The sequence below is a fragment of the Rhea americana genome, unplaced genomic scaffold (genome assembly GCF_003343005.1).
Source record: "Rhea americana isolate MKP2758 unplaced genomic scaffold, rheAme1 scaffold_235, whole genome shotgun sequence".
Lineage (NCBI taxonomy): Eukaryota > Metazoa > Chordata > Aves > Rheiformes > Rheidae > Rhea > Rhea americana.
The window spans coordinates 1,153,872-1,170,839 of record NW_028186352.1 but is presented as its reverse complement, the minus strand read 5'-3'; the positions used below and the strand labels follow the sequence as shown (position 1 = coordinate 1,170,839).

The following is a 16,968-nucleotide window of genomic DNA, read 5'->3' as shown; positions in this document are numbered from 1 at the left end:
CAAGCAGGCTGCACTCCGGGGCACTCCAGGGACCATCTGCAAGAGCTTTGGCACGCCACAATCCAGAATTAAAATAGAATATACATGTCTTGAGAAGAATATACATAGACCATCACGAAAACTTTCCAGCTGATGGGGGGACTGTGCTGTTGCCCTCTAGCAGGACTCCAGCTTCAGCAGAAAGCCCCTGGCCACTGAACGAGGCATATTTCGAAGGAAAGACGCTCCCGCACGCTGCGGAAACATCCTACCCACGTCGCCGCGCGTGTATTTTGTGCCGATGTTTTTAAGTACATAGAAAACACCCAGAGTGGCTTCCTGGACAGATGGCCAAAGCCTCTGTTATCACTGCTTGCATCTTTACTGCAAACAGGCGTCTTTCCACACACCTCTGGTTATTTATAGCGACAGGTGAAGTTCAGAAGTGCAACACCCGCCATTTCACCTCCAGGCAACTTAGTCAGGCCTAAATTCCCTGAGCGGATTTCGCGTGAAATAGCTGCTTTCAGCTAGCAAGGTAAACCGCTGCGGCCGGCGGGACGGCGGCGACGGCGGGTGCAGCAGCAGGAGGCGGAGGAGGGCGAGGCGGAGGAGGGCGAGGCGGAGGGCGGCGCCGCTCTGAGGGACGCGGCGCCGCCATTGGCGCCAACGGCCGCGGGCCGGGGCCGCCGCGCGCCGCCTTCGCCCGCTCCCGTCAGACGAGCGCCGCGGCGGGAGAAGGGGGCCGCGCCGCGCCGCGCTGCCCGGGGGCCCCTGGAATGGCCGCTCCGTCGGAGCGTCGTAGCAGAACGTAGCAGAGGTGTGTGCACGGGCAGATAAATAATATAACAAATAGATAATATCGCAATATAATAGTATATAGTAATACAATATAGTATATAAATATATGATATAATCAATAATAGTAATATATATAAAATGCTATTAGTATTTCATAGTATACTATTACAATACAAAACTTACAAAATGTTTATATGCAGTCCCTGGTCAGCCTCGTTTTGTGAGCTTACGCCTGGGTTTGAGACAAGCAGGTACTAATTATCTTGGTTAGCTGGCTTCTGCTTTGCGGGTGCAGCCCGCCTCCGCTCTGGGTACTGAGCCTGTCCTTGAACCTGTTTGGAACCGTCCTTGGACTCGCCTCACGTTCAGGGGATGTTCCTCCGGCACCTCTCGCACTCCAAAATAGTGTGTTATCAGTATCTCTGTCAGGCTCTTAAACTTCAGTGAAACAGGTCATTCTGCTCCTGTTCTCCGGCACTGTCAAAGGCCAGAGTAAACAGCGCTGCCGAATAACCCATTACCCCCAAAAATCGGTGCTAAAAAAGTATTTCTTTCCTCGAAAGCACCGGGCAGAGAGAGACCATGGACAGATCTGCGTTGTGAAGGAGACTCCTGTTAACGCTGAAGGAGGCACTAGCCGGGTTCCCGGGCAGCTGCGCTGCTCCGGTGCGGTGGCTGGAGAAAACCTTTGATGCGAGCGCGGAAGGCGGGGTATTAACTCGTGCATCTAGCAACAAAGATTAACCAGGAAGCTAAGCAGTGAGTCAAAGGAATTGTTTTCTGCTCTGTATTGCGTTTCCTGCACTCGGACAGACGGAGTTTGCTTTGCCAGTGCTGAATAGAATAAAGGTACCCAATGCTTTTTTTTTTTTTTTTTTAATATAAAACTGACTTCACAAACAGACCTATAAAGAAAAAAATTATCTGCAGGGAAGCTTAAAAGTGATTCTTAGTCACTCAGTAGGAAAAAACAATTTAATTTTATGTTTCTCTAATTAGAAGTGATGGCTCTGTTCTGTGGAAGTAAGTCTTCATTTATTAGTGATTTATTTTACAGTATAATAAAGAATTTGTTGTTCTGCACGGTGAGTGCTCTTCATCTGAGATGGCTGACTAACAGATAACTGCTGAAAGCAGTAGGTAACCTTCTTGTGCTTAAAGTCCACCAAATATTGCATTTAAGGTCAGCTTATTTAACTTTAACAAGTCCATTTAAGGAAGTTCCTAAGTTCAGTCTTCCAAAGCTAGAACATTGAAATACTGCTGTATGTCAAGCAGATGATGTAGTGTTTGCTGCATTAGCAGTCTCCAGTTCTTTAGCTTACTGGGGCATTAAGTAACTTAGGGCTGATTCTTAGCAGACCTTTTCATGCTTCATTCTTGTGGTAGGGAGTCATTCAGATTCACCTGGGAACAGCAACTGGCTGTGCTAGATTCTTACTTCATTGTATAAGATTTCCTTGCTATATGTAACCTGACTCTGTTTATTGCATTGAGGGTGTCAATGGAAAGAGATAGTGGTTGGGGGTGATGGAAATGAGTACTTCCCCTCCTTTTTATTTTATAGCTCTTCTTCTGGATGATCATGCCAAACTACTCTTGAACTAAATCCTGTTCTTTACCTTCTGCATTTGTACTGAATGAACAAACTACTTGACAAAAATTCTTTTCCTCTAGCTAGTTATACTGCTTTTCCACTGTAGTATAAATTCTGTAAATGTAAATTCTTCTTTTCCTCCTTTCTCCCATCAAGGAAATTCTGTGTGTGTGTGTGTGTGTATATATATATGTATGTATGTATATATATATATACAGACATATACACACATGTATCTGTGTACGTGTATATATATGTATACCTTACTTTATATGTATAATCCCCTCTCTCTCTAAAAAGTAAGAACCTAGGAGATGCTTATGTGCAGAGTAACTAGCAGAACAACATCCTAGAGTCATTACTAGATGCTTTTGTTCTACAAAAGGATCAAACTGCATAATAGTAAACTTAGATGAAATTGTCAGCCCAGTGTTATTAAGAACCTGCTTTTGACTGGCTGCTAAGTTGACAGTGATTTTTTGTTGTACAGGCATGATGGGCTAGTGTAAGATTATGTRACCTCAGCCATGTGACTGGAGCTCCAGAAACACGTCAGGGTATTTGAGAATTCCTGTATTAGAAATAGTTTTAGACTATCAGCTTTTAGATCTTAAAAGCTCCCCCCATGCTATTCTGCTCTATTTAAATAGGCCACATGCTTCAAAAAATGGTCTTCAAAATAGCACATCCATTATGAAGAATTAAGGGTGATATCCAGAAAAGCCATGTAGTTGCACTGTAGGSACCTTATCAAAAATGTACGTCTCTCCATCCTAGACAGAAATCTGTCAAACAACCCTAAGCAGTGAGCCCTTGATCTTCTTGTCCTGCCCACTCAAAACTGTCACTGCCTTTGCTGAACCAAGTTCGCAGGTAGCCTATATCCCACCTAGGTGCATAGATGATTATATAGCACTTTGAGTTGTGTTGCTTATATGTTTGAAGCCTTGTATACTGTAAGTAGAAATACTATTAAATTTTTCTTGTTTTATAGAAATTAGAATACCTGTCTGGAGATTAGGAGACAGGAATTAAAAATAAATAACCTGGGGTTACTCTTTCTGTTCCCTCTGCCCTGCCACCCCTACTAGACCTGGACTAACGTGGAGCCAGAACTACAGGGCTGCCTGGACAGAGGAGAAGTAAGRAGAGGGATCTTGAGGTGTAACATGGTGGCCTGACTGAGAGAGGGTAGAACGGGGTTCTTGTTTCTGCTTTGCAAGGCTGTGAGATAACCTCAAACTAGTAATTGGTCTGTGAGCTAGGTGGTTTAATCCTTGGTGGTACAGCTTTARGAAAGGTTAGAAGTAACCTAAGTGAAACTTTCTGAGACTGCTGCTTAGGTTGATAAGTAAGGGAAGCTGAGTTTGAATTCTCCTGGGTAAAGAGCTTTCCAGGGGCTCTTGTTTTATCCGCTTTCTGGGTGTGTGCTGTAGCCTTTACACAAAAATGAGCTAATACATTGCATAGCTATCTTCTTAAAGAATGAGCCACTCCTGAAAAATTAAATACTCGTGTTCAGGGACAGGCAGTATACAATGAACCCTGGCCTCACAAACACCAGTTTCCTGATTTTGGTGCTTRTGTCTGAGAAACAATTTCAGTCACAACCTTCCCTTCCACTCTTCTTCCCATTTCTATTCCCCTGCTATTCAGCAGACTTTATATGGCAAATCCTGTTCGTACAGCACAGTTTGACATTACGTCTTATCCACTGCAACCCTAGGCTGCTATTGAGACTGACTGTTCCCTGCTCTTCACCCAGCATAACAGCTGGGTTTAGCTGTCACTGTACCCATCTAGGTTTCTTGCATCACAGGGCCAGCTCTGTGCCTAGAGCCAGCTACCTTGTATTTAGGTGCCTGAGTGCTCTGCTTGGATCTGACCGTAAGTATTTAATTAAACATGTATCAGTCAAGGAAAAGACTAGGTTTTGCATGATATAGCCCAGCCCAGTAGCACAAACAATCTTGTGAGTGAAGTTTTCATGCCTGATAGACTTACTGTTATTCTTGCAATTTAATATCGCAATTAAGGAGGACTGACAATGCTGCTTGCTGATTTCAACTTCCTGGCCAGAATGAGCTGCTAACAAGTAAAATACCTATGTTATGAGGACATCCAGGAGAACATCATTGAGCACTGAAGGATGAGTGGTCTTCCTCTTGATAGGGAGCTATAGTAAGCTTTTTTAATGTATGTATTAAGAAAAAAAAAAACTTCTTTGCAAAACATAAGTTATTTTTGATCACTGACATGAAACTTCACAGACATGAAACCTGATTCCAGCTGTGTTCTATTTACAGGCTATGGGCTAGATTTTTTGTTAAGCATTTTGATTTTGACTTCTCTGTAAACTGAAGTGCTCTTTTTCCCAATTTTCTCCTTATGTCACTTACGGCTCTATGACTGCAGGACTCCTAAAGAATATTCTTTCTCCYCTAGCACCTGATTTCTGCTGGTAATTGGATTCTGTGTAAATTCCTGTTTTCAGGTAGGTGTATGCCTCAGTTACTGTAGCCGGGAGCGGATTAATTTTACGCAAGCTTTTTTGGTAGTCTTCAGATTATGTCACTTATTAAGTGGGGTAATTTTATTCTAAAAAGCGTGCAGGAGTGAATGTCCAAGGCCTGTGGTTACTCAGTCATCTTGTGAGAAAGGACAGCCGAAGGGTTTGGTTCATTTGCTGGTTCATTTCCACAATGGAAAAGTAGGGGGCCTGCAGTAACAAATTAAATAGGGTGATTTAGGTGAGTCAGGGATGATTTTGCTTCCCACAGCCACTTGCTATGCAGTTAATCATGTCTGAGAATGTGGAGTGGCCATTAGCAACTTTCTGCATGATCTCAATTTCGTGTTGGGCTAAAAGCAAAGCCATGTTGGCAAAGTTGTGAAATGAAGGGCCTCCCCTTGGGGAGGCAAAGATGATGTAAAATCCTCCCAATTTYGTAGGTTTGCGCTCAACCTGTATCACAAAGCTATGTTGTGAATCCTGCTGCAGAGGAAGYGTGCTGCCACCCACGACCTCAGCAGCTGGCTGACACTGCTATAAGACAGATCTAAGTGATGCRTAAGAGAGGCAGCTTGTCTACCCTCAGATTCCTAATTTTTCCCCCCTCCTCCCTATAGTGAGGAGAAAGTCTATGTGACAGGGATAGTGGCTGTCCTGGCTCAACTAGGCACTTCCAAAGATGATTAAATTTAAGTGAGTATTGAATGCAATTCTGTGTTTGTTATTTGTAACAAAAAATTCATTATATCTGAGTCCGCTTGTGAGGAAGACTTCTGTATTAGCAAATAGCTTGGACTACACTCTGATTGTGTAAACTGCTGCTCAGGATTTTCAGCTAGATAATCTTTTTTTATATGAAAACAAAGATGCAGGAAGTGTCTCACTTCCCAGTAGCCTCTGATGCGAATCACTTGTTAATTAGCTACACTGTTTTGCACGCTTTCATTCTTGAGTGGTGCAATTTCCAGAACAGTCCTAGATGAAAAGGATGCAAGTACCTGTTAAAATTAGCAGAGCAAAGAAGTAAGGGAGTAGTTCTGCTGAAGTTTCCAATATCTGAAATTGTAGATTCCTCTATATTGGGAACATTGTAACTTTTAATAGCAGGTTTTTTATCAGTTCCACAGTGCTATTTTTGACCGTCTGTATCAAGGGAATTAGTATAAGAAACACATCCCACAACTCAAACGAAGCCACTCTAGTCTTCTGACTTTCTTTTGTTTTAGTTTGGTTTTCCTTTGTGGAAAAAGTATTGGGCTTCCGTAGTGCGTAYGAGGGTTTTTTTGTTTGTTTCATTTTGTTTGACTTGGGTCAAGAAACAGTGCTCATTGGCCTAGTGCAGGGAATCCAGCACCTCAAACTAGAATGAGACTGCTTYCAAACTCTCTTAAATGTTTTTTAAAATCTGTTTTCAAAACAAGACATAAAAACACCCTTTTAAGCTGGGCCTAGTGTAGCTCTAATGTCAGTGCAGACATGAAGAATGAGGAGGTTGCGGTGGAAGCTTGAGTCTTGTGAGCTGACCACCTTCTGAAGTTTTCAGAGGGAGTCCCCTTCCTCTGTAAGGGGAGATGAGAACAGCAGAGATCCAGGCGACTGAGCCATCTTCTACTTCGTATTTCAAGTCCCTTGTGCTGTGCTGTATTGTGGCTGCTGATTTAAAAAAAAAAAGTGTCTAGGAGAATCAAGTTCTTGCAAATGAACTGTATTATTAATTCAAATAATCCGCAGGTGCTGATGATATTACATGCAAGGAAATCCAATAAGAACTGGAGAGCCTCAGAAGTACAATGAGATACGCTGTTGTTACTGATGATGTTATCTTGCTGGAATCTTTGTGTTAAAGTAATCTTGAAGTTGCTAAGTATAGAATTAAATAATTTCTTGCATAGTTTTATGCCTTTGCCAATGTGAAATAAATGKCATGATGGCTATAGTTAGTTTGACAAAAAATAGTCACAGGGAAAAATACGGTTATGATCTCCCTTTTTAGGTGTATTTCTCTTTGATTTATGAACATCTTTTTTTTTCTTGAGACCATATCCTTTTAAAACCACTTGCCCAATGATTGTATACCGAAGCAAGTGTAGAGACTGACATTCTTGGGAACTGCTGCYGAGTAATATCCAAGCCCTATGAAAGACATGGCAAGGTGTCAAACTTTATTAGAGGGATTATTCCAAAACAAATTGTTCTTTCCTCCTCCAATTTTCAATTGCTAACTTTCATTTTCTTCTTTTAGTTATTAGCATTTTGCCCTCTAAAAACAGTGTATTTGCCTGTTTAGTCTCAAACTTGTGAAAGTCTTGATTTCTTATCAAACAACAGTAAATCTAAATCACTGTATGACCGACAAAGCAGGTATTCCTGGAGAAGGSTGGAATTTTTCTAAAACACATGAACTACTCTAGTTTCATTTCCCTCAAAACCAACAGATACTAATGTCAAATGGTCTGGAATATTCCTATTCGTAACGTGAAACTTTCTCTTCCAGCTTAYTGAAGATCATTATATAATGCTGTCAGTAAAAATATTTTAAGATTGCAGCTATTTTACAGGTTAAAAACAACGTGGATCGTGTTGGTAACAGTGAGCAAGAATAAGGCTTGTTGTGCATCAATTTTTTTCCCTCCATTGTGGCYGTTTTCAGCAGCTATCTGGTACTATAATTTCCCTTTAATTCCCTTAACTATAATGTTAATATTGCATAGGAAAGCATTTGGGTTTATTACCTGCATAAAACAAAACATTTTTGTGTTTGCAAGAGCAATTTCAGTGTTTCCTCATCATAAATATCCCCCACTCCCTCAGTGGTCCCTCTTCTTACAAACACCCTGCTGTTCACGACCACCTAAATAAGAATTTCTCTGCCTCCCATTGACTAAACATATGCTGGCAAATCCTGTTCTTTACCGTAATCTCTGAGACTATTGGAAATACAATATGCTATGTACAGATAGTTTTTTATCATTTTGAAAATGCTGTGGTAACAGCTCTTGAGAGATACAGTAACGGATGGATTGGCTACAGATATASGTATCTTACTGGATGATTCTATCTTACTGGATGATTCCTCTTCCTTTCTGCCCCAGCAAGAATTAAAATGACAACAGGCCTTGGCTTTTTGAGTTCCCATTGCAGTTACAGGCAATCATGTTATAAACCCTCTCAAATGATGACTTAAGTCCCTCTTGGAAGTTGCTTTCTGTCTCCATTACTCAAACTGCAGTCTGTTATATTTCCTCCGTCTTCTGATCTTCTGCACATATATTAATGGCTGGCTTAGACTATCTGTGTTTTTGCCAACAGTGGCATTTAATTAGATCTTTTCCTTCCATGAGATTTGCCTCTCATGTATTTATACAGAAATTATATTCTGTAAGCTTGGGACAGTGCTGAGTTTCCTGTAATTGTATTGCATAAATTTCAGTGGAAAATAAAACTCGTTCAGAGAAGGAGGCAGTTTGTGCAGGGCTGTAGCTTGTCCGTCTCCTTGTTAGAGGCACGGTAATACCTAATCAGACCTCCCAGAGCGACAGAGGCCAATTTTGTAAAGCTTTCATTACACCTGAAGTTCTCACTTGGCTTCCTTGCTCCCCCCCACCCCTCCAAAAAAAAAGTTATTACTTCCTAGGCGTAGGTGTTAAGGACAAACTTAATTACCTCTTTTCTGAGAATAATGAGTTTCTCTGCAGAGGCAAACTGTTGTATTGCACACTTCTGTTTATCTGTCTTCCTCAGCTTCCTGTTGCCTTAAGTCTTGACTTCCAACTCTTCCTGGCTGCTAGTGCCGATATGTTGTAGCACTGAAGGAATAACGTTAGGAAAATGTGTAGCTTTCAGATGCGTAAGACCAAACCCTCTCGTTTTTAAGAGGTTATGGTTACTTGTAATTGAACGTTTTATGGGATGACAGCGTATAAGGTGAGAGTTGCTCATCGGCCAAGCCTGCAGAGTAATTGCTTGTTCAATCAGAAGAAGTTGGCACAGATACAGATGCAAAACCAGTCAAAAGTGCAGGACGGGCTGCGACCTTCTCCCTCTCGTTAGAAGGCATCGGCTTCCAAGCAGTGCTCTGGTGGGCTTAGCTCTGCTGTACAAGGAGCACTTGAAAAACAGTTTTGCATTGTACATTCAGGACCTTACTCGGCTGGTGCATGTAAAATGAAGCCTAGTTGGCTTGGATGGAGCTGCTGACTGTGGGGTTTTGCTGTTCAGTTTCTGATCTTCCTGCTGAACTTAATCTGCCAGTCATGTCAAACTACGCCAGCCTCTTGCCTCTCYCTCATTACAGCCCATATGTATCCGCTGAGGGAAAACTTCAAAATCTAAGCGGTGATTATGGTACTCCTTAATGTTTGGAACACAGGATTACAGTTACAATTCCCTTTTTGTATATGGGAGAAGGCAGGAGGAGGGGAAAAACAGAGCTCTGCGTAGAGCGAACAACATCGTTTGTGAACAAGGTCGTTTTTCTTTCATAACTTGATTATGTTCTAGAAAAATGTAAAATTTTAATTAAATGAATGAAGAACTATAACTGCTAAAGAATTTTTTTTAGAAATTTTATAGGAGAAATGTGTTGGATGATAGCTGGGCCTAAAGCACTCAGAAGCTCTGAGTGGCTTATTAGTGGAAAAAACTCCCATTTCAAGCCATCTTTTGGTTTCTTTTTTTGCCAAAAGCTGTAGAAGCTTTGATGCATGAATTACATAAAACATGATTTCAGGCTTCTATTTGTAATAAAGATGAGAAAGCTTTTTGAGAGGGAAGTTTTTCATGTAGCTTCATTTGAATTTAAGATTTAAGAAAAAAATCACAACAAAGACTCACAAATGTTACTCTGCAACATAAGGTGACAGGTTTTCCCCAGGGACCAGTCAGTATGGTATTTCTATCCATTTCTATGATTTAGTCAGTCTGGATTAGTCAATGTGGATCTTTAAGTCTTATTTGACACTTAAGGTCTGAAAACTTTTCCTGAGAAGAAAAACATTCCACTGAACTTATAGTAGTTCCAAAAGAAATCCTGAGACTCTTCATTTTTTTTGGCATGGATACAAACTTTAAGAAAAAGTATTTGTCAAAAAAGGAAAGCAAATGAATTAAAATTGGCAGTAAGGGGCATTTGGCATGGGGCAGGCTATTGATTTTTGAAATTTGGGCTTAGACCTATAACAAATATTGTCCTCCCAGCCAGCAGTTTTCACTTTCTGTGCTTGGAATCAATGTTTGCAATCTTTTGCAGAAAGCCAGTCTTGCACTAGCTTGTATCAACAGGTGTTACAGGCTTGGCCAAGGACACTCACACTGAAAGAAGTTTTCTTCTTTATGCTGAGACTAAAAACTACCCTAGTTTCAGTTTGTAACTGGTATGGTGCCAATGACTAAAGATTTCTTATCATAGTGAAGTGTTTTACAGAGTTTGCACTATATGGATGGTACATATTAAAGAAGAAAAAATCTGATTATTGCTAGTTTCTTTTAACTGCTTATCTGGTGAGATCAAGGGCCATTTTTTCAAGTACTCAGACATGTCTTAACTGAAGCATCACATCGTTTCCTTTACCAGGGAGCCTAGAAGGGTCTCAGCTGCACTACTTAATTCTGCACAGTTTTTTTTKGTCATAAACTAGGGTAGGAGAAAAAACCAACTAAGTGAATACCATGTAAATCTGAATACAGGATAAATGCAAGTGGATCAGTGAAACAGAATTCACACAGGAGTCTCTGCTGAAGTGGTGGTAGGAGAATATGATCCAGTTAAGCCAGACATAGGAAGCATGTTATACTTAGCAAAAGCAATTGTGTGAAACTAATGTTTAGTCATGGAACAATATTGTATCATGTCTGCTAGGAGAAGTTTGGTTGAGAGCCTGTTAGGGCAGGTGGTATCTTGCACCTGCCTAAAAACAAAGTGGGAGTTTGAACTCACTTGCAGAAATTGCTGTATTGAATGATGATTTTGGCCTTTCAGAGACCTGTATGGACAACCAACTCTTGCAAGGTGTTACTCAGTTGGGGAGAATTGAAGTTCTGCTTCCATTATTTTTGTTAATTTGAATACTGTGAGATGTGGAGGAAACATGCAGCTTGTTTTGTGAATGTTGTCCAGCTATTTCTTTTAGATCTTCAGTTTAAACTATGAGACAAYCTAACACTCCTCTCTCAGCCTTCTTTTAAAAACAAGAAAAAGACCTCATAAGATGTCAGTCCTACAACWGCTTTCTTACATACCTGATTTACCTGAGGGAAGAAACTTGCCTGATTGACCAGACTATAACTTTGACAATTCCAGTTTAGAACTGTTCAGGTTTTGTGCAACATAATTTTTGGTGCCTGTTGGCAGAAGTGCACCTGCCAGTCAGTCAACATGCAGGGCTTTGAATTAATACTGCAGAATCACGCTGGTGTATGAGATGTTAGGAAGAGTGTTTCCACACATGACAGTCAAAACTGACATCCCTATCTGTTTATTAACTGAAGAAGTGACATACTAAATTTTCCGAAAATTCAGGATTTTTGTGTTTGTTGGTGACTCTGTAGTAAGCACTTATGTATAACTGCAGGATAAACTGACATTCTCTAAATTTATTTTAAAAGGCAAAAGTTACAGATAGGTTGTTTGAAGTATTGGCTGCTACGTAAACCTCATGGAACAAAATTGCTTTGAAGGTCATGGAGAAGGTAAATATAACAGCTGAACATAACAACATTCAGAAGTTTGTTTGTTTGTTTTTTAAGAGATAGGCATTAAGGGGACTGAAGATACCTTCCCAATCTACAAGAAATGCTGTTATCTTTAGAGATGAAAATTTCCCTTTGAGTAGTGGCATTGCCAAYAGATTGTTTTAATCGCCTGCTTGAGCTGTTCCCAGATTTTGTGGCCACAGAAGCAAGCGTAATGACTGGTTGTACGAATGGTGCTCATGAGATCCCTGCTGTGCAGGCAGCCTGTCTGCTGTACGGCAAGGACCTAAAGCTTAGGACATGCACAGATCTAAAAGGTTGTTGTGATAGCTGCCTAATGAAGAGAAACGGCCACARAGGTGGTCTGTTTCTCTTCTGTCTCCCACCAGCTTTGACACTGAGGATTCTTCTTTATTGAATTTGTGCTGTTTTCCCTCTTGGGCTCTGTTACGTCCATGGTGCAGTTACTCTGAGGCACTAACAGAGAGTCTCATATAGATCCAGCTGAGTTTTCCTTCTCCCTTCGTTCCTCTGATTTTTGGCAGAAGGTTTTAGCTTTTGCTCCTCTTCAGGGATTATCTTGTCCTCTCTGTGTCTCTCTGCTTTTTTTTTTTTTTTTTTTTTTTTTTTTGGTCTGGAACCATGGTCTATAAAATAGAGGCAAAACAGTGTTTGAAATTACTACTCATAGGTGCAAGTTGATTTGAATAAAGCAATAAGTCTTCATATAACTGCATGATTTCTGATTCCGCATGCTCAGGATGCTTCTGTAGAAATTGTTTTGCTTTTATGTTCCATATAACAGTGATTAGGSTCTATGTGGGATCATATTCATGACATAATTATACATTATCAGTGGTAAAATGCTATGAATAAGTGTCTGAGGAAAATAGTCTCTTAAAGCTGTTGCAGTTTGAAGAAGAATACAGGAAACTGTTGTGAGATGTTTTTGTTGCAAACAGACAAAGTCCTGCAGAAAGAGGCATTGCACTGGTTGAGGATACACTCCCTAAGTCTCAGATTAGAGCATGTAAATTCCTCTAACACATTCCCAGCCTCCTCCCATCTCGTTGCCGGAACATATTGCATTTGGCAGAGTTCTGCCAACTTCCTTAGGATTTTTCCTCCAGGGCTAGTGTTGACTGCTGCCCTTCTGATCTCCTGGAAGGGGAAAGGAGCCTTTGAGGACTTAGAGTGTGGAGGCCAAGGCAAGCAGTTCTGTAGGAGTGGAGTTGAGTCCAAAAGTTCAGTGGCTTGTACTTGTGGGATGATTCTTTCGTTCTGTGTTGGTGACTAGTCAAAGGTAATGTGCTAGAAATGTGCTAGAAATGTGCAAATGATAAGTAAACCGGCATGGAAAGCTCATGATTTTTAGCCCAAATGTGTTTTTGAGGTCGATCTTTGTTTAAATAAACAAAACCTAACTTCAAGCCCTTGTGAAGAGAGTTCAGGAACATGGTCCAAGTCTACACTGGCAGAAGGTGAACATCACAAGTGTTCATAGTATGTTCACAGGTGTACAGTAGCTTCATGTTGGACTACCTCACTCTGTCCACCTCTGCTTTAAAAATCTTTACAAGCAACACTGAACTTTCATTCAGAGATACCTGGCTTTTGTCTTTTATGTATGATAACCACAGACACAGAGATTTCATGTATACTTCTGAATATAATCTGAATGCCTGTGWGTAGACATTTTAAACTTTACATGGTTGCGTGGTAGCTGTTCTTGATTTTCTTCTCTGCCTCCTCCAAATTGTTCTGCTGACTTAAGGAAAACCTAAAATGCAATTATCATTTATTTTTAAATTTTTGTACTTGAATGACACTTGATTCTGTCTTTTAGAGTGTGAGTCACTATATTTGGCAGGAATATTTTTTCATGACCACTTTGTTCAGAAGCCTGTAAAACAGGTTTGACTTGAAGTGACCATTTGAACTTCACAAAGTAGTTTAATCTCASAGAAAAACTTGTTTATTTTAATTTAAAAAGTGCATACATAAACTACTTCCCTGATCTCTGATATTACAGCTTGTTCTTCTTTGTCTCTTTATCTCTTTTTTCTCTCTCTCTCTCTTTTAGGGGATGCTTTGGCTGCTCTGAAACACTGAATGTGCTGGGTCAGTGAACTGTTACTCCAGGAAGCGGAGCTGAGAGGACATCATTGAAATGGCAAGCAGGAATGCAACACCTTACCAAAAGTCTCTCATCTAGGGAAGCATGCACATATTCAACTGCAAGAAAGCAAAATTTGGGATTCTTCATRCTRCTGACTGTARCCTTGTCCAGGTTTTTCAGTGCTTRCTGAAAAAGACTTCTGTTCTTCTATACTTTAAAAGGGACTACAAGACTATCCTCCTCAGCAAGATTTAAGATTTTCCTGGACACTTTCCGCCTGCCTTGTCAAGATGATTGACCTAAGCTTCCTAACAGAGGAAGAGCAAGAGGCAATACTGAAGGTGTTGCAACGGGATGCAGAGCTTAAAAGAGCTGAAGAAGAGAGAGTCAGGTAAGGGATCAAGCACCTTTGGCTGTTCAGGGAAGATGCACACAAATGGTATACCAAGTTATTTAGATCATGGGAGTTGTTCTTGGGACTTCCATATCCCACACTACATACAGTTTGGAGTTTTTTACACTGGGCTGAATTTAGTGTAGTCCCCGGATGAAACATCCATACCATGCAAATGGTTCAGTGCTGTCGAGAAGACTGGTTGCTGATTTGGACCCTTACAACCCCATAAGGGTCCAAGCATGCTAGGCGTGCATCTGAAAGAGCTCCTAGCTTAGTTTCTGCAGAAAAGGATTTAGTCTGTAGCATCAAAATCTGAAAACTGAACCAGTGTGTAGTAAGTAAGTGGAGGTGACTGGAGGATTTGTTTTTAGGAAGAGAATTAGTGCCCCAGATCAAAATGTCAGCATAGGTGCAGCCAGTGATATGTCTGAGCGAAGAAGTTGCCTGAAATATGTGGAGCRTTGGAGCTGAAGCCAGATGAGGTACCAGCACTGTACTCCATGCTGACAGCAGTCCTTGCAATCCCTGGTTAGTGCAGAATACTGCTTTATATCTTTCCTGTGGTGTTGGAGCAAAGAGTTTGGAAATATGTATTTGGAATGTTTTATGTACTAGGAGGTTTTCCTAGAGCTACTGTTAGGGTAATTGCAGTTATTATAGATGTATGCATTGAAAGCAGSATTGCCCAGGTGATTTTGGGGTAAGTTATCTTACCAGTTCAAATAGCAGCTTAACTGTGGTTTCAGCTAATACAGATAGGTAACTGGTCAAGACTGATTTTATCAGTCTGTCTTCTTCCTTGTGTGAAGGAGATTATCCCAGAATGAGAAGCAGCAGAAGAATGAAAAAGTATCCTTAGATGCTGAAAGGTCAAATTTTCTTGTCTCTGTTGTGCATACAGAAATATGGGCTTTAATTCTGGCTTGAAGTAATGCAGATACCTTGAGATGGGAGGAAAAGCGGTGGAAACAGCAGTGCCAGGTCTGAAAATGCTCAAGAAAAGTAATTGTAGACATGAATTTGAAAATAGTGTCTGGGAAAAGGAATACTCCCTGGTGCAGCAAATCCAGCTGTTAGTAGTGGTCTGAAAAGTTCTGTGGACAAGTTTTTTTGTCTGCATAATTTTGATTTTGCCTTGTAATTCTAGTTCAAGAGGGTGTGGTAGAAAACGCAAAGAACTGCAGGTTGTAGTATCCTGTAATCAGCATACTTGTTTCTACAATAACATCACTGTTCTGGTTTCTGAATATACTAACTTTTCAGAAGTTGGGAGCATGTATCTGCAACTGATTTTTTTGATATGACATGTTAAACTTGCTTTTTATATAACAGATCTTAAAAAAATTACCTGAATTGTATCTCCAGCCAAAGCAATATAATTATTTAGTTTGAATATTACAGCCTTGCAGACCTGGAAGATTCCAAAAGCTGGGGCTGAATGTCATCATCTAAACGTCACACCCTGTCAAGGTGTTACCTGTATGTGCATATAATGAAAGTCTTTTTAATGTGGTCTTTTTCCTGCTAGAAAGAAATTCTGAGGTTTGAAGGGCGTTGAAGTAATCTGTTCATCTGTGGAATCCGTGTGCTGCATTCCTGGAGCACAGACAAACTGGTAACACTACAGACTCCTCTTTGAGCAACTTCTTGGTGGAATTTTACAGATCACCTGATGAGATCCCTTTTCTGCTAACACGTCGCACTACTGCTCATCCACAGTAAAGCTCTGCCTATTAGACAGGCCCATGCAGCCTCTTTAGGCTGTCTGCTTTAACTCTTGGTTTTTGTGAGGGTTGCAACAGGCGTTCAGCTGCTCCTGCAGCTCCTCTTGTGCTGGCCTGAATCAGGCGGATGGTTTGGGGAGCAGTGCGTCTGCTTCCCCTGTGACCCAGCCCTGTCCCGGAGAAGAAAGGGGAGACGTTTTCTTCCTACAGGCAACAGGGAGATGAAGAAATCTCCGATAAAAGAGGGTATGGTGCGGGGAAATGGAAAAACATTGCATCCTTCTTTTTTTCTGTGACAAGAGGATGACTCTCTTTGCTTCATTTCCGCGGGAGGAGCTGCCAGCCCTGAATAGCAGTGTTGCTGGGAAGGGGGATAATGGCATAAAGTGAAGAGCTGAGTGGAGGTTTTTATGTTTTGGGTTTTTTTTGTTGTTGTTGTTCTGTTATTGTTACTGTTTTTTTTCGCTAGTATCCTAGCAAACACCAAAYAAGTGAATGGTCTAAGCACGTAACTGAATTTCCTAGCAGCAGCTTCAGTGTAGCCCCTAACTCTTTTTGTGGTTTTGTAGTTCAGAATCAGCACAGTTCAGAGCCCTTTCTGGTGACGGTAACATGGGACAGAAATACRCCAGTATCTGAAGCTCTGGATTGTGGTTGGGAGACTCATCTGTGGTGCAGTGGCTTGTCCCTGGCACCAGCGTGTCTGAGACAGAAAACTGTTGTGGTTGCCTCTGTGGCAGGGTTCCTCACTGTGGCTACCAAGTCTTGTCTTCCCAGCAGAACCTCTTGGAAATGCTGTCATGGGCCGTGCTCGGGATTGTTTATTTGTTCTGTAAATTAAAGAAGGCTAATGATAGGGAAATTCTGATGCGGGGTTGCTTGTGTGGTGGGTGGTGACTGCCATGTGCCAAACCCCTTTAATAAATATGTTGATGTGGCACTACATAGAAAGCTTCAGGGAAAGGGGTCTGATTCTGCTGAGTGTTATGTACACTTAACTTTCTCACGATGTTCAGTGGGAGTGGGCTTTTGTTAAAAACCCTTGTGTAAATATATATATTTTTTCCCAGTCAGCTTTAACAAATACCGTAGTCAGTCACTTTGCAAGGTAGTGTTCCTTCTGTTGTAGACTATGTCAAAAGGAACTGT

General features: G+C 41.1%; 1 protein-coding gene across 2 annotated transcripts in view; it reads left to right on the top strand.

Annotated features, from left to right (window-relative positions):
• Positions 1-698: 698 nt before the first annotated feature.
• Positions 699-16,968, top strand: part of LOC146595170 (synaptotagmin-like protein 2) — a 60,188-nt gene continuing 43,918 nt past the window's right edge. For both annotated transcript variants that reach the window (XM_085306244.1, XM_085306243.1), the window contains exons 1-2: positions 699-799; positions 13,663-14,089. In XM_085306244.1, the coding sequence (XP_085162370.1) occupies positions 13,989-14,089 (101 nt within the window). In that variant the 5' untranslated portion in view covers positions 699-799; positions 13,663-13,988. The remainder of the gene's footprint in view (positions 800-13,662; positions 14,090-16,968) is intronic.